The sequence below is a fragment of the Lucilia sericata genome, unplaced genomic scaffold (assembly GCF_015586225.1).
Source record: "Lucilia sericata isolate MDLA Ls3-8-SP2 unplaced genomic scaffold, ASM1558622v1 Contig001033F_arrow, whole genome shotgun sequence".
Taxonomy (NCBI): Eukaryota; Metazoa; Arthropoda; class Insecta; order Diptera; family Calliphoridae; genus Lucilia; species Lucilia sericata.
In genome coordinates, this window is record NW_023995014.1 from 38,101 (window position 1) to 65,550 (window position 27,450).

The window sequence follows — 27,450 nt, forward strand, 5'->3', positions numbered from 1 at the left end:
ATGTATATGTGTTTGTTTGACATGTTTATGTAATTCACAGAGGAATGATAATTATTGCAAAATGTCTTTCTTAAGCTAAAAAAAAAATATTTACAAGTGTGAACTGGTCTTTAGAAAATTGAATAATACATTAACCTCAAGTCAAATTTGTAAAAAAAATCAATTAAAACTGAATTTTTAAACAAAAATTAACTCTAACAGGTATAATTAACAAATGTCTAGCTACAATATTTTGCTTTATTAGTTAAAAATCTTAAATATGCAGTCATTAATTATTTAGAAAAAACTTAAACCAAACAAAACAGAAAAAACAAGCGGTCATTGTTTTAATTTATTTAAATACCTATTGTTTATTTTTGTTTGTAAAACCAGAAAATAAGATGCAAAGCAAAAACATAACAAAATAAACAAAAAAAAAACAACTACTTGTGCAAATTAATTATGAATTTCTTTAAGACAAAAAAACATACATTTTTGTATTTTACTAGCTATACCCAGTGTGCTTCGCTACCCTCATCGTAATGGAATAAAATAAATATTATTGTAAATGTATATATATCTGCAATATCAAAAAGTCCCCTATTTAAATTTATGTTTATATATTCAATATTTTAGAAAACTCAAAAAGTACCAGTTGAAGAACGAAAAATTACCAAAGGGTCCCCTTTTATAGATTCTCATTAACTCCGGGCTCCACATGGTTAATTTCATGTTATAAAAAACACAAAAAGTACCTTTTGAAGAACGAAAAATTACCAAAAAGTCCTCTTTTATATGTTCTCACTTACTCCGGGCTCTACGTACTTAATTTCATGTTTCTAGGTTCAATATAATAGAAAATTCAAAAAGTACCTTTTGAAGAACGAAAAAGTGCCGAAAAGTCCCCTTTTATAGGTTATCACTTAATCTTGGCTGTACTTGCTTAATTTCATGTTTCTAGGTTCAATATTATAGAAAATTCAAAAAGTACCTTTTGAAGAACGAAAAAGTACCAAAAAGTCCCCTCTTATAGATTCTCATTTACTCCAAGCTCTATATGCTTAATTTCATGCTTCTAGGATCAATATTATAGAAAATTCAAAAAGTACCTTTTGAAGAACGAAAAAGTACCAAAAAGTCCCCTTTTATAGATTCTCATTTACTCCAGGCTCTACATGCTTAATTTCATGTTTCTAGGTTAAATTTTATAGAAAACTCAAAAAGTACCATTCGAAGGACGAAAAAGTACCAAAAAGTCCCCTTTTATAGGTCCTCACTTAATTCGGGCTCTACATGTTTAATTTCATGTTTCTAGGTTCAATATTATAGAAAATTCAAAAAGTACCTTTTGAAGAACAAAAAAGTACCAAAAAGTCCCCTTTTATAGTTTCTCACTTAATCCAGGCTCTACATGCATACTTTCATGTTTCTATTTTCAATATTATAGAAAATTCATAAAGTACCTTTTGAAGAACGAAAAAGTACCTAAAAGTCCCCTTTTATAGATTCTCATTTACTACGGGCTCTAAATGCTTATTTTCATGTTTCTAGGTTCAATTTAATAGAAAACTCAAAAAGTACCAGTCGAAAGACGAAAAAGTACCAAAAAGTCCCCTTGTATAGATTCTCATTTACTCCGGGCTCTACATGCTTAATTTCATGTTTCTAGGTTAAATTTTATAGAAAACTCAAAAAGTACCAGTCGAAGGACGAAAAAGTACCAAAAAGTCCCCTTTTATAGATTCTCATTTACTCCGGGCTCTACATGCTTAATTTCATGTTTCTAGGTTAAATTTTATAGAAAACTCAAAAAGTACCAGTCGAAAGACGAAAAAGTACCAAAAAGTCCCCTTTTATAGATTCTCATTTACTAAGGGCTCTACATGCTTAATTTCATGTTTCTAGGTTAAATTTTATAGAAAACTCAAAAAGTACCAGTCGAAGGACGAAAAAGTACCAAAAAGTCCCCTTTTATAGATTCTCATTTACTAAGGGCTCTACATGCTTAATTTCATGTTTCTAGGTTAAATTTTATAGAAAACTCAAAAAGTACCAGTCGAAGAACGAAAAAGTACCAAAAAGTCCCCTATTATAGATTCTCATTTACTCTGGGCTCTACATGCTTAATTTCATGTTTCTAGGTTAAATTTTATAGAAAACTCAAAAAGTACCAGTCGAAGGACGAAAAAGTACCAAAAAGTCCCCTATTATAGATTCTCATTTACTCTGGGCTCTACATGCTTAAATTCATGTTTCTAGGTTAAATTTTATAGAAAACTCAAAAAGTACCAGTCGAAAGACGAAAAAGTTCAAAAAAGTCCCCTTTTATAGATTCTCATTTACTCCGGGCTCTACATGCTTAATTTCATGTTTCTAGGTTAAATTTTATAGAAAACTCAAAAAATATCAATCGAAAGACGAAAAAGTGCCAAAAAGTCCCCTTTTATAGATTCTCATTTACTAAGGGCTCTACATGCTTAATTTCATGTTTCTAGGTTAAATTTTATAGAAAACTCAAAAAGTACCAGTCCACAGTGGGGCAGAATGGAAATTTTTTGGAAATAAATCTGGCATTTCTAAACGGTTGATCCGATCGGGATAAAATTTGGCGTGAGCGTAGCCAAGGAGTATTCGAGTTTAAGTTTTGAAGATGAACCCTGCAGATGCCCCAGGGACGGCGCTGTGGCGGCTCAAAGTAGGGTACCTACGACAATTAAAATTTTTAAACTCGTGCCATTTTTTTGTTTTTCACCCAAATACAAAGATTTTTATATTTTGTGAAAGCGCTCGACGAGATCTTGAAAAAACATGCTTGGACATACTACTTATCTCTTATAATATCCGAGTTATAGGCATTTAAAAATTTAGTGATACAAAATTTACCATACCTTGGTCCGCCTTTTTTTGAATACCGGGCGTAATTTTGGACCAAATGGACTCAATTTTTTCTTGTTAGTTAGACAACAAAATTTCCAATAATATACAAAAAATTTCAGATCAATATCGTTTACAGATCCAAAAATATACGTTTTTTAATTTAAAAATTCAAAAATTTTTAGATTTTTGGCGTTTTTTTGCCAAAAATGTGTCTTAACTCTTTTATTAATAAAATAAAATTTTTATTAAGAACATATAACAATTTTATAGTTTTCTAAAAGGTATCTTTACGCAGAACGCTTTGGCGTAAAAACTAGTCCTATTTTTTGAAAATGTTGCCACTGCGTCCTTCCGAATATGACCTATTTTTTATCAAAACTTCAACTTTGGGCGACATGTTCTAAAATCCCAAAGCTGGGATCAGAAAACTGAAAGCAGTTTTGGAAACCTCAATATGTTTTCTATTTACTCCAAAAGTATTTTCCCAGCCCTGAAAGAAATGTGGACCCTATGGGCAAAAAAATAAAAAATCCCATTTTTGGGATTTTCATTCCTATTTTTGGGAATTGCGGGATGCCCTTTGACCTTTTCAATTTTTTTTTTGTATATTCTTATTTGAAATGACAAATTTAACAAGCGTTGAAAATTTCATTGAGTTTTGTTCATAAATAAAGATTTTGTCATATATTACATATTTGTTTAATTTCTAAAACTATGATTTATATCAAAATTTTAATAGGATCGCAGATAGCTACAACAATTTAGTCCATATTTATCCCTTAATATAATTTTTTAGTTAGATATGGAAATTCTCGACCCTTTACAAAAAATTTCAAGCCAATATCTCAATTACATTCAAAAATATGTTCATTTAAACCTGTGTCCTTTAATTTCATCTTTTTCATATTTTAGTATTAAGTATGACAGAACATACATTTGGTGTTGAATAAAATATTTGGACAATTTTTAAAAATTATTTAGTTAATTATTTTATTATAATATTGTATATTAAATAAAAAAAATTATAATTTTATTATGAGCCACGCACAACAACACCTAAATCACCCCACACAAATTACCTTTCCCGCCCACCGAAATATAAAACACAATTTAATACAATATCATCAGTTAGTATAATAGCTTTTTTTATTTGAACTGTTTATCTTAAACATAATACAATTAATTCTTACAACCTACTTATATAGTTAATTCCTAACACTACTTATTTTCTATAAAATAATCTGTCATATCGGTATACATATCCAGAAGGTAATATAAGTCCTTTAAATCTTCCTTGTTTTGAGATGATAGAGTTTCATAACAAATCGATCTTTTTCGCATAGTTGAAAGAACAGGATCAGAAGATAGAAGTAAACTATTAAAAATATCTTCATTCTGTGATTGCCTGGAGCATTTTCTTGAGCTGAATAGTTGAACATGCTTAAAATCTCGATTCCTCGCTTCCTGGGCTTCTTCTGTTAACTCTCCAAGTGGAAGAATATTCGATTCAATTATTATTTGACCATGACACAATACTTTGTGTACTGTTGGTGTTAGTTCCCTCCATGGATACAGAGATACAAGTAATTTAGAAATTTCAGATGTGTATTCCCCAAATTGATTTTCATTAATTTTATGTTTACTATTCAGTGCCATTAAAATAGTTTTAACTCTTCGAAGCAACTCCTTGTCGATTCCAGTTATTTTTGAAGTAATTTCAAAATCACGAAAAAACCTTCTCGACGTATTACCGTCATTTGTACTACCGCAACTTGAAAGTGGTTTGTCGATGTTTAATCCCATCTGAACTTTAAATTCTTCTTGGATTCTGCTTTTTTCCGCAGCTCTCAGTTCTTTCAATTCTTCATTATTTTTTGTTGATTTAGTAGGATAGTTTGTTTTTTTTTTCCTGGATCGCCTTGTATGATGGTAATATATTGTGTCCTTTTTCATGCAGAGCTTTTCTTAATATTTGGTACTTATTTCGACTGAGACCCAGTTCCAACATAAGCGCTATTGCTTCCTCTTCAGTAAAATTTGATTATGATGTTGGAGTTGGTATACTTTCCACAATTCGCTTAAGTCGTTTTGGTGATGCATTAGGAAGAATAGTTGCAATATGTACGACATCCATATGTTGGTTTTCCTTTTTCAGCATTTCGTTAAATGTATCAGCAATTTCCTCATTTGAGATTGAAAAAAGTTTTTGTGTGACCCTCTTTTTTTTTACCTTGAACATAAGTCTTCGTATGACTTGCAAGGCGCTCCTATTGATGTGTTGTAAGTTGAGATTTCCGTAGTAGTTTCCATCCAACTACAAAATTTTAATCGAAATTTCTTTTGATTTCCATCCACAGACTTACTTTTTACATCAAAAAGTTTTAAAAAGTTTTCAATTTTTGATATGCCTGTTTTGTCTACTTTTCTACTATATGTAGTTTTTATATAATTTGAAATGTCTTCAATTCTTTCTGGCCCTTTTGAAGATATACTCCATAAAACGGAACACAACTCTTCGTACTTTAATTTAATCTTCATTGTAGATTTATTAAATATGGTACTTAAAATCTGAGAAGTTTACTTATATACCAATTCTTGTCATTTCCGATACAGGTATTCCAAAGTAAAAAATTACGAATTGTCTACCTATTAACACTTAGGACTATATTACTATAACCTGTAATTCAGTCATTGATATTTCTTATTAGTGAATGAATCGAAATTATCATTACCTGTACATTTTTACCTACATGATCATAAACGAAACAGAACGAAATGATATGCCGAAAAAATTTAGGTAAAAAATAGTTATAAATTTTTGAAAATTTAAGCATAATAGGACCTTTCAATTATAAGGATAAGCAAACAAATAGAAAATAGGTAAATATAAGATTTAAATATGTTCTGTCATACTTAATACTAAAATATGAAAAAGATGAAATTAAAGGACACAGGTTTAAATGAACATATTTTTGAATGTAATTGAGATATTGGCTTGAAATTTTTTGTAAAGGGTCGAGAATTTCCATATCTAACTAAAAAATTATATTAAGGGATAAATATGGACTAAATTGTTGTAGCTATCTGCGATCCTATTAAAATGTTGATATAAATCATAGTTTTAGAAATTAAACAAATATGTAATATATGACAAAATCTTTATTTATGAACAAAACTCAATGAAATTTTCAACGCTTGTTAAATTTGTCATTTCAAATAAGAATATGCAAAAAAAAAATTGAAAAGGTCAAAGGGCATCCCGCAATTCCCAAAAATAGGAATGAAAATCCCAAAAATGGAATTTTTTACTTTTTTGCCCATAGGGTCCACATTTCTTTCAGGGCTGGGAAAATACTTTTGGAGTAAATAGAAAACATATTGAGGTTTCCAAAACTGCTTTCAGTTTTCTGAACCCAGCTTTGGGATTTTAGAACATGTCGCCCAAAGTTGAAGTTTTGATAAAAAATAGGTCATATTCGGAAGGACGCAGTGGCAACATTTTCAAAAAATAGGACAAGTTTTTTACGCCAAAGCGTTCTGCGTAAAGATACCTTTTAGAAAACTATAAAATTGTTATATGTTCTTAATAAAAAATTTATTTTATTAATAAAAGAGTTAAGACACATTTTTGGCAAAAAAACGCCAAAAATCTAAAATTTTTTGAATTTTTAAATTAAAAAACGTATATTTTTGGATCTGTAAACGATATTGATCTGAAATTTTTTGTATATTATTGGAAATTTTGTTGTCTAACTAACAAGAAAAAATTGAGTCCATTTGGTCCAAAATTACGCCCGGTATTCAAAAAAAGGCGGACCAAGGTATGGTAAATTTTGTATCACTAAATTTTTAAATGCCTATAACTCGAATATTATAAGAGATAAGTAGTATGTCCAAGCATGTTTTTTCAAGATCTCGTCGAGCGCTTTCACAAAATATAAAAATCTTTGTATTTGGGTGAAAAACAAAAAAATGGCACGAGTTTAAAAATTTAACATGTCGTAGGTACCCTACTTTGAGCCGCCACAGCGCCGTCCCTGGGGCATCTGCAGGGTTCATCTTCAAAACTTAAACTCGAATACTCCTTGGCTACGCTCACGCCAAATTTTATCCCGATCGGATCAACCGTTTAGAAATGCCAGATTTATTTCCAAAAAATTTCCATTCTGCCCCACTGTGCAGTCGAAGGACGAAAAAGTACCAAATAGTCCCCTTTTATAGATTCTCATTTACTAAGGGCTCTACATGCTTAATTTTATGTTTCTAGGTTAAATTTTATAGAAAACTCAAAAAGTACCAGTCGAAGGACGAAAAAGTACCAAAAAGTCCCCTTTTATAGATTCTCATTAACTAAGGCCTCCGCATGCTTAATTTCATGTTTCTAGGTTAAATTTTATAGAAAACTCAAAAAGTACCAGTCGAAGGACGAAAAAGTACCAAAACGTCCCCTATTATAGATTCTCATTTACTCTGGGCTCTACATGCTTAATTTCATGTTTCTAGGTTAAATTTTATAGAAAACTCAAAAAGTACCAGTCGAAGGACGAAAAAGTACCAAAAAGTTCCCTTTTATAGATTCTCATTTACTCTGGGCTATATATGCTTAAATTCATGTTTCTAGGTTAAATTTTATAGAAAACTCAAAAAGTACCAGTCGAAAGACGAAAAAGTTCCAAAAAGTCCCCTTTTATAGATTCTCATTTACTCCGGGCTCTACATGCTTAATTTCATGTTTCTAGGTTAAATTTTATAGAAAACTCAAAAAGTATCATTCGAAAGACGAAAAAGTACCAAAAAGTCCCCTTTTATAGATTCTCATTTACTAAGGGCTCTACATGCTTAATTTCATGTTTCTAGGTTAAATTTTATAGAAAACTCAAAAAGTACCAGTCGAAGGACGAAAAAGTACCAAATAGTCCCCTTTTATAGATTCTCATTTACTAAGGGCTCTACATGCTTAATTTTATGTATCTAGGTTAAATTTTATAGAAAACTCAAAAAGTACCAGTCGAAGGACGAAAAAGTACCAAAAAGTCCCCTTTTATAGATTCTCATTTACTCCGGTCTCTACATGTTTAATTTCATGTTTCTAGGTTCAATATTATAGAAAATTCAAAAAGTACCTTTTGAAGAACGAAAAAGTACCAAAAAGTCCCGTTTTATAGATTCTCATTTACTCCGAGCTCTACATGCTTAATTTCATGTTTCTAGGTTTAATTTTAAAGAAAACTCAAAAAAGTACCTGTGTAGAACGAAAAAGTAGCGAAAAGTCCTTTTATTATTAATTTCATGTTTCTATTTCAATGTCATAGAAAACTCAAAAAGGACCAGTTGGAGAATGAAAAGTACCAAAAAATATCACTTGATACCGGGGTTCCAAATAACACCCCATTAGGATATTTAGTGTTTCTAAATTTAAAAATTTTATCTAAATTGGATCATTGTGGTTGAATAAAATCAAATTTCCCGTTTTTACCCCTTTTGGTACTTTTTTCCTCCCCATTAACGAAATAAAAATTCTATTCCAAAAAGTTGCAACATCGTAGTGGGAGCCCGTTATTATGTATTCATATGTATAAGTTAATAAACCAAAAACAATGTTTTATGAAAAAAGTACCAATAATAGGTACAATTTTAACCCCTTAAACGTCCGAATATCCAAAAAGTACTAAATTCATATTTTTATTTTTTCGTTAAGTTATGAAGGAGTCAAAAATATTTTTTGAATGTGCACTGGTTTAAAAGATACATGGGGTGCGAAAAAAGTACCAAAATACAGTTTTTACCCGTTTATTCCCTAAAGGGGCCGAATTTTAAAAAAGTACCAGACACCTGTCCGTTTATTTTTTAAATGAACGGCGATAAGCTTTAAACTGTTTTTGTATCTTTTCTAGTTTAGGAGATATAAGGTTACCGAATTTACCCGTTTTTACCCTTTTTTACCCCCTAAACATTCGAATTTCCAAAAATCCCGTCTTAGTGGATCTATTTGGCGGGAGACCAACCTCCTGTCCAAATTTCAGCTCTTTAGCTTCAACCGTTTAGGCTGTGCGATGATGAATCAGTCAGTCAGTCAGTCAGTCAGTCAGTAACGTTAGAATTTTATATATATAGATTAGTTAGAAAAAAGAAGAAAAAAACACAAATGACTGTAAATTTCAGTTTATTTACTCGTAACACAGAACAAATAAATAATAAAATTTTGACCTTGACAAAAAACTAACTGACGACGACTGATGGTTTTTTTCTGGGGTTTTAATTTGGATTTTTCTAACCTGCCTGCGTCTTGGTTTGAAACCGGTTTAGATTTTTTGAAGTATTTCTATGTACTTTAAATGAATTTAATACTTACTACGGCTCTTGTATGAAAACGCAAAGTTAAATACAGTTTTTTTTTCCTTCAAATGGCAGCTAATTTTTAAAATTTTATGTATGATTTTGTATTTAAGACGTTGAAGTTTTAAAACAACAAAATATCATGCCATATGCTACCTGAGTGCAAAATAAATATATAAAAAAAAAATATGTTTGATTTAAGAAACTTTAGATAGTGTTTTTTTTTAAAGGAGTTAACAAACGACATTCAAAAAATTGTTGTTATCAGCAAAAAATGGCAAGACATATGAATGCACACCAAAAAAGTTAAGCCACAACATTAAATTGTTGAAAAGGTTACAATACGGAATACTAGAATTGAATTAGAACTGAAGTAGAATCGAATGAGAACTAAACTAGAAACGAAATAGAAATAGAACTGAACTAGTAATTAACTGCAAATGAACTAGAATTGAGCTATAACTAAATTATATCTAAACTAGAACTAAACTAGAGCTTGACTAGAAGTAAACTAGAATTTAACTGGAACTGATTAAGAACTGAACTATAACCGAACAACAATCGAACTTGATCTGAATTAACACTGAATTAGAACTGAACTAGGACTGAACTAGAACTGAATTAGAACTGAACTAGAACTGAACTAGAACTGAACTAGAACTGAACTAGAACTGAACTAGAACTGAACTAGAACTGAACTAGAACTGAACTAGAACTGAACTAGAACTGAACTAGAACTGAACTAGAACTGAACTAGAACTGAACTAGAACTGAACTAGAACTGAACTAGAACTGAGCTAGAACTGAACTAGAACTGAACTAGAACTGAACTAGAACTGAACTAGAACTGAACTAGAACTGAACTAGAACTGAACTAGAACTTAACTAGAACTGAACTAGAACTGAACTAGAACTGAACTAGAACTGAACTAGAACTGAACTAGAACTGAACTAGAACTGAACTAGAACTGAACTAGAACTGAACTAGAACTGAACTAGAACTGAACTAGAACTAAACTAGAACTGAACTAGAACTGAACTAGAACTGAACTAGAACTGAACTAGAACTGAACTAGAACTGAACTAGAACTGAACTAGAACTGAACTAGAACTGAACTAGAACTGAACTAGAACTGAACTAGAACTGAACTAGAATTGAACTAGAATTGAACTAGAACTGAACTAGAACTGAACTAGAACTGAACTAGAACTGAACTAGAACTAGAACTGAACTAGAACTAGAACTGAACTAGAACTAGAACTAGAACTAGAACTGAACTAGAACTGAATTAGAACTGAACTAGAACTGAACTAGAACTGAACTAGAACTGAACTAGAACTGAACTAGAACTGAACTAGAACTGAACTAGAACTGAACTAGAACTGAACTAGAACTGAACTAGAACTGAACTAGAACTGAACTAGAACTAAACTAGAACTGAACTAGAACTGAACTAGAACTGAACTAGAACTGAACTAGAACTGAACTAGAACTGAACTAGAACTGAACTAGAACTGAACTAGAACTGAACTAGAACTGAACTAGAACTGAACTAGAATTGAACTAGAATTGAACTAGAACTGAACTAGAACTGAACTAGAACTGAACTAGAACTGAACTAGAACTGAACTAGAACTAGAACTGAACTAGAACTAGAACTGAACTAGAACTAGAACTAGAACTAGAACTGAGATAGAACTGAACTAGAACTGAATTAGAACTGAACTAGAACTGAACTAGAACTGAACTAGAACTGAACTAGAACTGAACTAGAACTGAACTAGAACTGAACTAGAACTGAACTAGAATTGAACTAGAATTGAACTAGAACTGAACTAGAACTGAACTAGAACTGAACTAGAACTGAACTAGAACTAGAACTGAACTAGAACTAGAACTGAACTAGAACTAGAACTAGAACTGAACTAGAACTGAACTAGAACTGAATTAGAACTGAACTAGAACTGAACTAGAACTGAACTAGAACTGAACTAGAACTGAACTAGAACTGAACTAGAACTGAACTAGAACTGAACTAGAACTGAACTAGAACTGAACTAGAACTGAACTAGAACTGAACTAGAACTGAACTAGAACTGAACTAGAACTGAACTAGAACTGAACTAGAACTGAACTAGAACTGAACTGAACTCGAACTGAACTAGAACTGAACTAGAACTGAACTAAAACTGAACTAGAACTGAACTAGAACTGAACTAGACCTGAAATAGAACTGAACTAGAAGTATATACTAGACTATTGTCCAGTCCACAGACAAGGTTATAGTCAAGATTGTATACCATACTATAGTCCAGAGTAGACCTATTTTCCGAAAAGAAAACTTCATTTACTGAAAACAAGTAGAAATATTGATATGACTTTATAAGAAATCTTATTAAAATAATGCGCAGTTTTGTTTATGAATTTCAAAATAAACTTAAGTTTTAAATAAACAAATTTAAAAATTCACAATCAATTATCTAAACTAAACCCCATCAATACGTTTTAGTGAAATTTATTTAGTTAAAATCAAAGAAACCACCAAATTAAAAATTTCTCCAGTAAAAAACACAAACAGAAAAAGAAATCTTAAATTTAAAATCTATTTGAAAACGAGTGAAAAAAATCGTTATAAATGCCTGAGGAATTTTAAGTAAATTTAAGTCTCTTTAAGTTAAGTTCAATGTACAGAAGATTTTTCTTTGCCACATATAGACGGTGATGGGGAAATAAACGTAACCAAGAGGTGTATAAAATTTTATTAAAAAACAACAAATTTAAAAAGGTAAATAGAAAAAAAAAAAAAACAACAATTGTAAATATTTTATAAAAAAACAGGGCTATTGACAAAATTATAATTGAAAAAAATTAAAAAGAAATAAAAAGAAAAAAATAACAACAATTTGGGGGAAGTACACCAAGATTTTTTGATATTCAATCTGTTAAAGAATTAAACTATCAACTAGAACTAGTCCAGTAACTGGTTATATGGGGATAGCGATGGGTTATAAAAGAAAATGTTTGCTTTCAGCTTGTTACAAGTTTGATTATCGAACTCCCTTTATAATATGCTTTTCTTAAATTCTCCATATGCCGACAAAAATTTAATTTTTTACATATTCCTCATTACTCATGCTGTAGATGGGTTATTTTTTCAAAATAAAGGAATAAAAGAAACCTAAATGAAAGGTTTCTTTTTTTTTTTTGTATGAAAATTAAAACCAACATAAACTAAAACAGAACTGATAAAAAATTACATAAAAACGGGCAAAAAAAAAACAACTTTCATTTCGTGTTTTGAAACTTAAATTAAAATTGAAAATAACAAAAAATCCACAAAAAAATTGATTTAATATGGAAAAATAATAATAAATCTTAAGCAAAAGATTAAAAAAGGAATATAATGACATATTACCAAAAAAAAAAAAAAATACACAATATATGATTAAAACTAAATTTATGAAAAAAAAAAAAATCATAAAATTGAAACTTGTTTAATTACAATAAAGGTCTTATAATGATCTTTTACATTCGATCAGCAACTTCTTTCTATACATTTTAATTATATAAGGAAAACAAATTATTAAACTTTAATTGTTAATTTACTACTAAATGCTAAATATAAATACTAGCAATTATTTAAGGCAAAAGTTCAATATTATAGATAGATTAAAAACAAACCTTGAAATCTTGTTAATTGTTAATAAATGTTCAATATTTTTATAACCATTAAAGCAATTTTTAAATTCTTTCATTTAAAATTGCTAAAAACAAAAACAATTTTTCGTAAACGCTAATTGCACTAACTACCCTAATGTCTAGTTTTAATTTTACCGTTAAATATTTAAACAAATAGTTTAACAATTTAATATGGAACAGACTAAAGTGTTAATTATTTTAACTAATATAAAAAAATGTTTAAGATTCTGTTAAAAAATGAAGTGTGAAATGTTTAAATTTGACTAAATTGAAAATAAATAGAAAATGTAATCTTTGATAAAATGTGTGGTTATCTCTTGACCGGATATCAGGGATTTAATGTTATTGAACAAATTAAATGATTTTTTACAAAAATTGTATGGAATAGACCAATGAATAGACTACTTTCTGAACTACAGACTAGAATATATGTTGGACTATAGACTAGAGTATAATCTGGACTATAGACTAAACTATAGTCAGAAAAACAGACTAGACTAGAGTCTGTACTGAACTAGAACTGAACTAAAACAGAACTGAACTAAAACAGAACTAGAACTGAACTAGAAACTAGAACTGACTAGAACTGAACTAGAACTGAACTAGAACTGAACTAGAACTGAACTAGAACTGAACTAGAACTGAACTAGAACTGAACTAGAACTGAACTAGAAAACTGAACTAGAACTGAACTAGAACTGAACTAGAACTGAATTAGAACTGAACTAGAACTGAACTAGAAACTGAACTAGAACTGAACTAGAACTGAACTAGAACTGAACTAGAACAGAACTGAACTAGAACTGAACTAGAACTGAACTAGAACTGAACTAGAACTGAACTAGAACAGAACTGAACTGAACTAGAACTGAACTAGAACTGAACTAGACTGAACTAGAACTGACTAGAACTGAACTAGAACTGAACTAGAACTGAACTAGAACTGAAACGGAACTGAACTAGAACTGAACTAGAACTGAACTAGAACTGAACTAGAACTGAACTAGAACTGAACTAGAACTGAACTTTAGAACTGAACTAGAACTGAACTTGAACTAGAACTGAACTAGAACTGAACTAGAACTGAACTAGAACTGAACTAGAACTGAACTAGAACTGAACTAGAACTGAACTAGAACTGAACTAGAACTGAACTAGAACTGAACTAGAACTGAACTAGAACTGAACTAGAACTGAACTAGAACTGAACTAGAACTGAACTGGAACTGAACTAGAACTGAACTAGAACTGAACTAGAACTGAACTAGAACTGAACTAGAACTGAACTAGAACTGAACTAGAACTGAACTAGAACTGAACTAGAACTGATAGACTGAACTAGAACTGAACTAGAACTCAACTAGAACTAGAACTGAACTAGAACTGAACTAGAACTGAACTAGAACTGAACTAGAACTGAACTAGAACTGAATTAGAACTGAACTAGAACTGAACTGAACTGAACTAGAACTGAACTAGAACTGAACTAGAACTGAACTAGAACTGAACTAGAACTGAACTAGAACTGAACTAGAACTGAACTAGAACGAACTAGAACTGAACTAGAACTGAATTAGAACTGAACTAGAACTGAACTAGAACTGAACTAGAACTGAACTAGAACTGAACTAGAACTGAACTAGAACTGAACTAGAACTGAACTAGAACTGAACTAGAACTGAACTAGAACTGAACTAGAACTGAACTAGAACTGAACTAGAACTGAACTAGAACTGAACTAGAACTGAACTAGAACTGAACTAGAACTGAACTAGAACTGAACTAGAACTGAACTAGAACTGAACTAGAACTGAACTAGAACTAGAACTGAACTAGAACTGAACTAGAACTGAACTAGAACTGAACTAGAACTGAACTAGAACTAGAACTGAACTAGAACTGAACTAGAACTGAACTAGAACTGAACTAGAACTGAACTAGAACTGAACTAGAACTGAACTAGAACTAGAACTGAACTAGAACTGAACTAGAACTGAACTAGAACTGAGAACTGAACTAGAACTAGAACTGAACTAGAACTGAACTAGAACTGAACTAGAACTGAACTAGAACTGAACTAGAACTGAACTAGAACGACTAGAACTGAACTAGAACTGAACTAGAACTGAACTAGAACTGAACTAGAACTGAACTAGAACTGAACTAGAACTGAACTAGAACTGAACTAGAAACTGAACTAGAACTGAACTAGAACTGAACTACGAACTAGAACTGACTAGAACTGAACTAGAACTGAACTATAACAGAACTGATCTAGAACTGAACTAGAACTGAACTAGAACTGAACTAGAACTGAACTAGAACTGAACTAGAACTGAACTAGAACTGAACTAGAACTGAACTAGAACTGAACTAGAACTGAACTAGAACTGAACTAGAACTGAACTAGAACTGAACTAGAACTGAACTAGGAACTGAACTAGAACTGACCTAGAACTGAACTAGAACTGAACTAGACTGACTAGAACTGAACTAGAACTGAACTAGAACTGAACTAGAACTGAACTAGAACTGAATTAGAACTGAACTAGAACTGAACTAGAACTGAACTAGAACTGAACTAGAACTGAACTAGAACTGAATTAGAACTGAACTAGAACCGAACTAGAACTAGAACTGAACTAGAACTGTACTAGAACAGAACTAGAACTAAACTAGAACTGAACCACATCTGAACTCTAGTCTACAGACTAGACTGTATAGTGTTGTCTATAGTCTGGATTTTAGCAGTCTAGTCTATAGTCTCGACTAAAGTCTAGTCTGTAGGCTTTTTTGTTACTCTATTTCTATTATTTATATTCTACAATTTGTTGCAATTATTATTACTATGTTTGTATTTTCTTAAAGAACCAGTAAATCTAGCCAAGTTATTTCCTGTATATACAAAATAAATAAAATATATAAATGGGCAGAAAGAAAAACAAACTGATTCACATTTTTTTCAGTTTAAAACAAAAAACAACTATTATATATAAGTTAGTTGTTGTTGTTGTCTGGCCACAACAAATATTCTTTTTATTTAACACTTTAATACAAAAAAAAAACAGAAATAAAAGTAGAAAGATATAAAAAAAAGGCTGGAAAAAAATAAAGCAAGATGAATAATATCATGCCGCATATAGATATTTCTGTATTTTTTTTACAATTTCATTCTTTTTTAAAGACATCTTTAAATGAACGTGTTTTGCAAAAATTATGCCATGTTTACACTTGTCTCGTATATATTCTATATAATAATATGTTTTTTTTTCACATATTTTCTTATATTTATTATATTCTATACAGTCATAAACCTCATATTCATTGTTTATAATATTGTATACAATATATGACAACAACAAAAGAAAATAAAAACTGACTATCTGGCCGACTAAATGTTTGACTGACTTCAACAGTTAATAAGTATTCAACAATATCTTATTGTTTTTATGGCTCTATTTTCGTTCTTTACTTTTTTTGTTGACATTTTAGATAAAAAAGACGTATTATGTGTAAACATTTACAATATATATAATTTATATTTATAAATCTTAGCGAATAATGACTTAATGAAGAATTTTTTTTATTTTGAAATTTATGAAAAAAAAAGACTTTATACTATAGTCGAGTCTATAAAGCAGATTTTAGGCGAAACTATAGTCGATCAGATTATAGAGTAGTCTCTAACCGAGACTGTAGAATAATCTTTAGTCGAGACTTTATTCAATAACATAGACCAGACCATAGGCCAGAATAAAGTCGATACTTAAGACTATAGTCAAGACTATAAAGTAGACTTTAGACGAAACTATAGTCGATCAGATTATAGAGCATTCTATAGTTTAAATTCTAGACTATAGACTAATCTATAGTCAAGACTATAGACTAATCTATAGTCAAGACTATAGACTAATCTATAGTCAAGACTATAGACTAATCTATAGTCAAGACTATAGACTAATCTATAGTCAAGACTATAGACTATAGTCAAGACTTTAGACTATAGTCAAGACTATAGACTATAGTCAAGATTATAGACTATAGACCATTATTATGATTATAGACTAATCTATAGTCGAGACTATAGACTAATCTATTGTCGAGATCAAATACTAATCTATAGTCGAAACTAAAGACTAAAAGTAGTCTAGACTATAGACTAATCTGTAGTCGAGACTATAGACTAATCTTTTGTCGAAATGAAATACTAATCCATAGTCGAAACTAAAGCCTAATAGTAGTCCAGACTACAGACATATCTATTGTCGAGACCAAATACTAATCTATAGTCGAAACTGAAGACTAATAGTAGTCTAGACTATAGACTAATCTGTAGTCAAGACTATAGACTAATCTATAGTCGAGACTACAGACTAATATGTAGTCGAGACTATAGACTAATCTATAGTAGAGACTATAGACTAATCTATAGTCGAGACTATAGACTAATCTATAGTCGAGACTATAGACTAATCTATAGTCGAGACTATAGACTAATCTATAGTCGAGACTATAGACTAATCTATAGTCGAGACTATAGACTAATCTATAGTCGAGACTATAGACTAATCTATAGTCGAGACTATAGACAAATCTATTGTCGAGACTATAGACAAATCTATTGTCGAGATCAAATACTAATCTATAGTCTAGACTACCGACTAATCTATAGTCGAGACTGCAGACTTATCTATGGTCGAAACTATAGACTAATCTATAGTCGAAACTAAAGACTAATAGTAGTCTAGACTATATACTAATCTGTAGTCTAGACTATAGACTAATCTGTAGTCGAGACTATAGACTAATCTGTAGTCGAGACTATAGACTAATCTGTAGTCGAGACTATAGACTAATCTATAGTCGAGACTATAGACTAATCTATAGTCGAGACTATAGACAAATCTATTGTCGAGACTATAGACAAATCTATTGTCGAGATCAAATACTAATCTATAACCGAAACTAAAGACTAATAGTAGTCTAGACTATAGATTAATCTGTAGTCGAGACTCCAGACTAATCTGTAGTCGATTATAGTCGAGACAATAGACTAATCTATAGCAAAGACTAAAGACTACACTATAATCGATATTATAGACCCCATTTTAGTCGAAACTTTAAACTATAGTTGAGACCAGTCTATAGCCGAGACTATAGTTAAGATTATAAACCAGACTGAAGTAAAGACACTAGACTGTTAAGACGATAGATTAAACTATAAACAGATTACAGTCTAAAGTTTAGAAACAAATATAGAGACTAACTGAGAAATACTCATAAGTGTTAAACAAATGTAACAAAATATATTACTTCCAACTCAATAACTTTAAGTAAATTACTATAACCGGAGGCATTAGTGAAAGTTTCTTGATCTTTTAAGATACTTAGGGACTTTATGGCCCTATGCTTGCTAGCCTATTTACATAATAAGTACTAAACGATGAATGAATAAATACTAACTAAATATATAAAATAGTTATTTCTTAGTTTTGCTTTTTTCTGTGTCGTTTTCAGGCGATAATAATCTGAAACAAAGGTGAAGTCATTAACTATTTGTAAGCTTCAAGTACTCGTATTATATACAATTAAACACACACACACACACACTTTTGTATGTTAGGAAACAGATGTAGTCGTATTATCTGGCCTTATATACAACATTTTATTATTATTTTAGTTGTTTGCTTAGTTTTTTTTTCTTTCTTAATAAACATTAATAAATGAATTGTTTTTTAAACAATATACTTGCATTTATTTAATAGCTACGTTTGTTTTCTCTGTTCAGTGATAAGATATTGTTTTTTTATGACTTTTTTCTCTCTGTTTTACAAAACATTTGTTTTGTTTACAAAAAAACGTGATAAAATTCTTACTTCATTTGTATAATTTTTGCCATATTTCATTTGTAATTTTGTTTTTTTATCTAGATGCTACTCGCCATAAATAATATTTATGCAAAATTATAGTTGAAAAATAAAAAAACAAACAACTTAAATAAGTTGTTTTGTAAAAAAATTGAAAACCAATGATTGTAAATAATTTCCAGTTAATTAAATGTCAATTAAATTGTATGTTTCTATATAAATATTATTAAAAACCACATTCCAAGACGTTTAATTAAATTAACAATATAGTCATTACAAAAACGTATAAAAAAATATGCAATTCCAGGTAAATTTGCAAAATGTTTACATTTTGAGGCTTTTGTCAAATTTTATAGTTATTTAAGTTGCACAGTAGGCATCACTGTTTTCTTCTTTTTGCTCTAAAGGTTGCCACCTGATTTAGTAAATGTTACTCTATTTTCTTATCCACTTACCGGCACAAAATGTGGTAGATTATCCAAAACTTGCAACTTATCAATACGCTGCTTAATTCTCTCTCTATGATGTGGATTCTTAATACCAATCGCTGTTAAGTCCTCCGGTGTCATACGAGCAATTGTGGGTAAATCATAGCCAGCTGTTATAAACAATTGAGCATATTCTTCATATTTCATTTCCATTAGCCAATCAATGATTAATTCCTCATTACGTTGACGATCCATCGAACCAATCGAACATGAACTTAATGAACTGCAACGGGGCGAAGAGAGAGCACCACCACCGCCACTACTGCGTATGGAACCGGCTCCCGAGACACCGGTTAGATATGATGAAGCACGACCTGAATCTAAACTAGCGGTTGAATGACGTGATCCAGAACCAGCTGAACCAGAGGAGGAACCGGGTGAATCACGACCCGGTGATTGTGTTAGATCGATGCCTTGATCCTCTTGCAGAGCCAGCTGCTGGTGGTAATAGACAGCCGCTTTATGTGTTAGAGGTTCACGTAAAGTGGCACAAAAGACTGGCGGGGGACATGGCACTAAAGAGGGTGGACAAGAGCCCAGCAAAGGATTTCCTGCGGCAGCTGCTGCAGTGGCTTGTGCGTTCTTAGAGGCGGCCGTAGCCGTGGCCGAGGTTTGTGATGAGCCTGAGGTTGACATGGCTGATGAATATTCGTTTATTTCATCTGAAAATGGTTAAAAGCATAGTCTGTATTATATGATCATATCCAGTGAACTAGTCCAGTTATCATTCAGTTCAAGTTCAGTTCTCGTTCAGTTCTAGTTCAGTTCTAGTTCAGTTCTAGTTCAGTTCTAGTTCAGTTCTAGTTCAGTTCTAGTTCAGTTCTAGTTCAGTTCTAGTTCAGTTCTAGTTCAGTTCTAGTTCAGTTCTAGTTCATTCTAGTTCGTCTAGTTCAGTTCTAGTTCAGTTCTAGTTCAGTTCTAGTTCAGTTCTAGTTCAGTTCTAGTTCAGTTCTAGTTCAGTTCTAGTTCAGTTCTAGTTCAGTTCTAGTTTAGTCTAGTTCAGTCTAGTTCAGTTCTAGTTCAGTTCTAGTTCAGTCTAGTTCAGTTCTAGTTTCAGTTCTAGTTCAGTTCTAGTTCAGTTCTAGTTCAGTTCTAGTTCAGTTCTAGTTCAGTTCTAGTTCAGTTCTAGTTCAGTTCTAGTTCAGTTCTAGTTCAGTTCTAGTTCAGTTCTAGTTCAGTTCTAGTTCAGTTCTAGTTCAGTTCTAGTTCAGTTCTAGTTCAGTTCTAGTTCAGTTCTAGTTCAGTTCTAGTTCAGTTCTAGTTCAGTTCTAGTTCAGTTCTAGTTCAGTTCTAGTTCAGTTCTAGTTCAGTTCTAGTTCAGTTCTAGTTCAGTTCTAGTTCAGTTCTAGTTCAGTTCTAGTTCAGTTCTAGTTCAGTTCTAGTTCAGTTCTAGTTCAGTTCTAGTTCAGTTCTAGTTCAGTTCTAGTTCAGTTCTAGTTCAGTTCTAGTTCAGTTCTAGTTCAGTTCTAGTTCAGTTCTAGTTCAGTTCTAGTTCAGTTCTAGTTCAGTTCTAGTTCAGTTCTAGTTCAGTTCTAGTTCAGTTCTAGTTCAGTTCTAGTTCAGTTCTAGTTCAGTTCTAGTTCAGTTCTAGTTCAGTTCTAGTTCAGTTCTAGTTCAGTTCTAGTTCAGTTCTAGTTCTAGTTCAGTTCTAGTTCAGTTCTAGTTCAGTTCTAGTTCAGTTCTAGTTCAGTTCTAGTTCAGTTCTAGTTCAGTTCTAGTTCAGTTCTAGTTCAGTTCTAGTTCAGTTCTAGTTCAGTTCTAGTTCAGTTCTAGTTCAGTTCTAGTTCAGTTCTAGTTCAGTTCTAGTTCAGTTCTAGTTCAGTTCAGTTCTAGTTCAGTTCTAGTTCAGTTCTAGTTCAGTTCTAGTTCAGTTCTAGTTCAGTTCTAGTTCAGTTCTAGTTCAGTTCTAGTTCAGTTCTAGTTCAGTTCTAGTTCAGTTCTAGTTCAGTTCTAGTTCAGTTCTAGTTCAGTTCTAGTTCAGTTCTAGTTCAGTTCTAGTTCAGTTCTAGTTCAGTTCTAGTTCAGTTCTAGTTCAGTCCTAGTGCAGTTCTAGTTCAGTTCTAGTTCAGTTCTAGTTCAGTCCTGGTGCAGTCCTAGTTCAGTTCTAGTTCAGTTCCAGTTCACTTCTAGTTAAGTTCTAGTTTAGTGCTAGTTCAGTAGTACAGTTCTAGTTGAAAGTAGTTCCACTTACCTTTAATTCTTAATGCTACTGTAGGTTCACGTGGCAAATTGAAGCCGCCCTCCTCGAGCGATGGTGACGATACCATACTACTCATTATAATACCATCCTCCAGCTGTACTTTACCAGCTGCACCCGATATACTACCACCCAAACGATATAGTGGTATCTGTTGTTGATATGCTGACTGTGACGTTTGCTGCTGTGGTACTGGATCGCCTGGTAATGCTGGTGGTGCGACTTTTGTTATCTTTTTAGCTTGTGCGTGTGGTTTCAATGAACGATGCATGATCGCAATAACAACCACAATGAAATTGTGTTGTATTTAAGGATGTTGAAAAGAGATTTATATTTTGTATATGATCCTGTAAAGAGAAAGATATAGAGGAAAATGATTGATTTGATTTAAAATAAATTTGGTTTTAGTTTAAAATAAGGTTTATTATTATCATATCAATTAATTTTTGGTAACCTAATGGGGCAGAAATGCATCATCTCAACCCACATAGTTACCTAAGGTTTTACTTTAACATTATCTGGAGACATGTCCATGTTAATTACCATCATCTTAAGTATTAAATCTAGCTGTTACAAATATTATTTTTTTTGTCTTTCATGATGGAAAGTACTTATTTAGAAATCTTTTTTAACAATGAAATGTTAAACGGAAACACACCCATGTCTATGGCTGGTTTATTCGCCTTTAAATTTTTATTTTGGGATTTACTTTATAGAAAAAAGTATTTCTTTTTTTAATCAAGCTTAACATTTAAATGTTAAAAAACCCACAAAAGGTCATATTACAATTTCATTGAAGAAAAAAATTTTATAAAAAGCAAAAAAAAAATATCAATAAATTTGTAGGTTTCTATGATTTTAAATAGATTTTACTACATCTATGGTGTCAGAGAAAAAGAGAGGAAAAAAAGATTAAGAGTCAAAATAGAAATACAGAGAAAGAGTGTGTAGGTCGGTTGTATTTTAAAGGAAGATGCCAGATGAAGTTATTTGTTGGGAATTTTCAAATTTAGAACAACATAAGCATATTATAGAGTCTAAACTGAAGTCTACTCTTTAGTCTAGATTAGAGTTTATACTATAATCTGGGCAAAAGTCTGGCAACACGTTATTTTCAATCAAAAGGCTGCTGCACACTCACATCACAATAAAAAACCATTAAATGTCAAAACAATTATAGTAAAAGCAACAAAAATAGTACAAATATATTGCAACCGAAAAAAGCACTTATACTAAAATCTGACTAAAAGTAGAGTAAAACATTATACATTAGATTTTTCTTGTTGCATTTGTAGTTATTTAACTACAAAATAAGAGTATCAAGTTAGTGTACATACGAAAATAGTTTAAGAGAAAAACTATACACCATTTTGTAAGAGTGCCTGATAGTGGGGTAAAAATGCAAAGTTCAAAAGTTAATAAAATTGCAATATTATATACTACAAAGAAAATTTGTTTTAGTATTTCTGTTGTTTTTTTTTTTTTTTTCAATATTTTTGCAAGATGTGTTGGTGGCAGTAGTCGTAGTAGTGGGAGGTTAAAGCAAAGAAATTTTCTTTGCAAAAGGTTAAAGTTCGAGGAATCTTTTATGTGTTAAATTAAATACATTAGTTATATATAATAAGAATAAAGTGCTAACTAGACGTAGGAGTTTAGGTGTTTAAATGTTAAAATGTTTTTATAATTGATAGTTTAATAGTATCTTTAAAAGGTTAAATAATGTGTGATTAAATACTATATCAGTGAGAGTCTCCATAGTCCAGACTATAGGCTATTCTATAGTCCAGACTATAGGCTATTCTATAGCAGAGGTATAGACTATACTATAGTCCAGGTATAGACTATACTATAGTCCAGGCTATAGACTATACTATAGTCCAGACTATAGACTATACTATAGTCCAGGTATAGACTATACTATAGTCCAGGTATAGACTATACTATAGTCCAGGCTATAGACTATACTATAGTCCAGGCTATAGACTATACTATAGTCCAGACTATAGACTATACTATAGTCCAGACTATAGACTATACTATAGTCCAGACTATAGACTATTCTAAAGGCCTGACTATAGACTATTCTATAGTCCTGACTATAGACTATTCTATAGTACAGACTATAGACTATTCTGTGGTACAGACTATAGACTATTCTGTGGTACAGACTATAGACTATTCTATGGTACATACTATAGATTATTCTATAGTCCAGACTATAGACTATTCTATAGTCCAGACTATAGACTATTCTATAGTCCAGACTATAGACTATTCTATAGTCCAGACTATAGACTATTCTATAGTCCAGACTATAGACTATTCTATAGTCCAGACTATAGACTATTCTATAGTCCAGACTATAGACTATTCTATAGTCCAGACTATAGACTATTCTATAGTCCAGACTATAGACTATTCTATAGTCCAGACTATAGACTATTCTATAGTCCAGACTACAGACTATTCTATAGTCCAGACTATAGACCATTCTATAGTCCAGACTATAGACTACTCTATAGTCCAGACTATAGACTATTCTATAGTCCAGACTATAGACTATTCTATAGTCCAGACTATAGACTATTCTATAGTCCAGACTATAGACTATTCTATAGTCCAGACTATAGACTATTCTATAGTCCAGACTATAGACTATTCTATAGTCCAGACTATAGACTATTCTATAGTCCAGACTATAGACTATTCTATAGTCCAGACTATAGACTATTCTATAGTCCAGACTATAGACTATTCTATAGTCCAGACTATAGACTATTCTATAGTCCAGACTACAGACTATTCTATAGTCCAGACTATAGACTATTCTATAGTCCAGACTATAGACTATTCTATAGTCCAGACTATAGACTATTCTATAGTCCAGACTATAGACTATTCTATAGTCCAGACTATAGACTATTCTATAGTCCAGACTATAGACTATTCTATAGTCCAGACTATAGACTATTCTATAGTCCAGACTATAGACTATTCTATAGTCCAGACTATAGACTATTCTATGGTACAGACTATATACTATTCTATGGTAAAGACTATAGACTATTCTATAGTCCAGACTATAGACTATTCTATAGTCCAGACTATAGACTATTCTATAGTACAGACTATAGACTATTCTATGGTACAGACTATATACTATTCTATGGTAAAGACTATAGACTATTCTATAGTCCAGACTATAGACTATTCTATAGTCCAGACTATAGACTATTCTATAGTCCAGACTATAGACTATTCTATAGTCCAGACTATAGACTATTCTATAGTACAGCCTATAGACTATTCTATAGTCCAGCCTATGGATTATTCTATAGTCCAGCCTATAGACTATTCTATAGTCCAGACTATAGACTATTCTATAGTCTTTACTATAGACTATTCTATAGTCTTTACTATAGACTATTCTATAGTCCAGACAATAGACTATTCTATAGTCCAGACTATAGACTATTCTATAGTCCAGACTATAGACTATTCTATAGTCCAGACTATATACTATTCTATAGTCCAGACTATAGAATATTCTATAGTCCAGACTATAGACTATTCTATAGTACAGACTATAGACTATTCTATGGTACAGACTATATACTATTCTATGGTAAAGACTATAGACTATTCTATAGTCCAGACTATAGACTATTCTATAGTCCAGACTATAGACTATTCTATAGTCCAGACTATAGACTATTCTATAGTCCAGCCTATAGACTATTCTATAGTCCAGCCTATGGATTATTCTATAGTCCAGACTATAGACTATTCTATAGTCCAGACTATAGACTATTCTATAGTCCAGACTATAGACTATTCTATAGTCCAGACTATAGATTATTCTATAGTCCAGACTATAGACTATTCTGTAGTCCAGACTATAGACTATTCCATAGTCCAGACTATAGACTATTCCATAGTCCAGACTATAGACTATTCCATAGTCCAGCCTATTCTATAGTCCACGCTATAGAATATTCTATAGCCCACGCTATAGAATATTCTATAGTCCACTCTATAGGCTATTCTATAGTCCACTCTATAGGCTATTCTATAGTCCAGACTATAGACTATTCTATAGTCCAGACTATAGACTATTCTATAGTCCAGACTATAGACTATTCTATAGTCCAGACTATAGACTATTCTATAGTCCAGACTATAGACTATTCTAATAGTCTATAGTCCAGACTATAGACTATTCTATAGTCCAGACTACAGACTATTCTATAGTCCAGACTATAGACTATTCTATAGTCCAGACTATAGACTATTCTATAGTCCACAATATAGACTATTCTATAGTCCACGCTACAGAATATACTATAGTTCACACTATAGATTATTCTGTAGTCCAGACTATGAACTATTCTATATGACCAGACTATACTCTATAATATAGTCTAGACTATATATGGACTATTCTATTTTATTTCATATTAAAAACCTTTGAATAATTACTCACATTTCCTCAACCCCCCTATTTTTTCACTTAACCTCTAACATAATCATTGTTCCAATTAATTTCCTGCCTATATAAAGTTAATTGATTTAAGCCACAAAATGAATTATGTGTATTTATTCCGGCATTTTCGAAACTATTTTGGCAAATTAATGTTGCAAAATATGTATCCTTTGCAGTCTTTAAGATTGATGACTTCATTGAAACGTTTGCAAAATCTTTAGCTCACTTTCCTTCCATTAAACAGCTTTAATTTATAGCTTTCATCCTATAAATAGTTTATTTCCCCTTTAAAGTGATTTTATTTAAACGTTTTATAGTCATTGACTTTGTACATTAAATGAGTCTCTATATAAAGGACAAAAAAATAAGCGAAAAAACAAGTAGAAATAGACAAAAAAGCGATTAATTCTAAAAGGCAAATTAATTTTTTTTCTGTTGCCAACAGATAAAAGGGATGATGATACAATAATAGCACAAGTACGATAATTTAAATACAATAGCTGAAACTGAAAAGTTTAATGTTACAGTCAAAGTGATTAAAGACAAAGGAATAGCATTCTATAGAATTGAATAAGTTAGAGTTTTTAGTCTTTATATTACCCAATAAATTGTTACAATTTTTAACTAGAAAATGTACCAGTTTTCAATTTCATGGCTTTATTCTTAACCCTGCTTAAGAGCAGCCAAAAAAAAAAAAAAAACTACTATTATGTTGTAGTGACTAAGTAGTGTTAGGGTGTGAGTGAGTAGAAATTTTAAAACAGCCACCCTCTTTCTCTTTCATCTTAAATACCACCCCATAATCATCACGTTTTACTTAAATGATAATTATTTTTAGATTTTTATAGTCTATCCAGCCATCCCAACCAACTCTCCCACCAACTTCATCATCTTGCCATGACCCTTACCACAGTGGTTAAGTGTTTTAAGTGTGTATTCTTGGAAATACTACACCATTATTTTTTTAAATCTTTTAAAATATGAAAAAAGAAAAACAGTCTGTGGGAACATCATATATCCTCCTCCTTGGACTTTAAATCTATAGTCTAGGCTATAGTCTATATAGTCTATAGTTTAGTATATAGTCTAGTCTATAGTCTAGTCTATAGTCTAGTCTAAAGTCTATTCTATAGTCTAGTCTATAGTCTAGTCTATAGTCTAGTCTATAGTCTAGTCTATAGTCTAGTCTATAGTCTAGTCTATAGTCTAGTCTATAGTCTAGTCTATAGTCTAGTCTATAGTCTAGTCTATAGTCTAGTCTATAGTCTAGTCTATAGTCTAGTCTATAGTCTAGTCTATAGTCTAGTCTATAGTCTAGTCTATAGTCTAGTCTATAGTCTAGTCTATAGTCTAGTCTATAGTCTAGTCTATAGTCTAGTCTATAGTCTAGTCTATAGTCTAGTCTATAGTCTAGTCTATAGTCTAGTCTATAGTCTAGTCTATAGTCTAGTCTATAGTCTAGTCTATAGTCTAGTCTATAGTCTAGTCTATAGTCTAGTCCATAGTCTATAGTCTAGTCTATA

General features: G+C 31.3%; 1 protein-coding gene across 10 annotated transcripts in view; it reads right to left on the reverse strand.

Annotated features, from left to right (window-relative positions):
- Nucleotides 1-27,450, reverse strand: part of LOC119609669 (caskin-1) — a 79,932-nt gene that overhangs the window by 11,039 nt on the left and 41,443 nt on the right. For all 10 annotated transcript variants that reach the window (XM_037964539.1, XM_037964534.1, XM_037964535.1 and 7 more), the window contains 2 exons: nt 21,439-21,791; nt 19,215-19,909 (listed from right to left, as the gene is read on the reverse strand). In XM_037964539.1, the coding sequence (XP_037820467.1) occupies nt 19,215-19,909; nt 21,439-21,715 (972 nt within the window). In that variant the 5' untranslated portion in view covers nt 21,716-21,791. The remainder of the gene's footprint in view (nt 1-19,214; nt 19,910-21,438; nt 21,792-27,450) is intronic.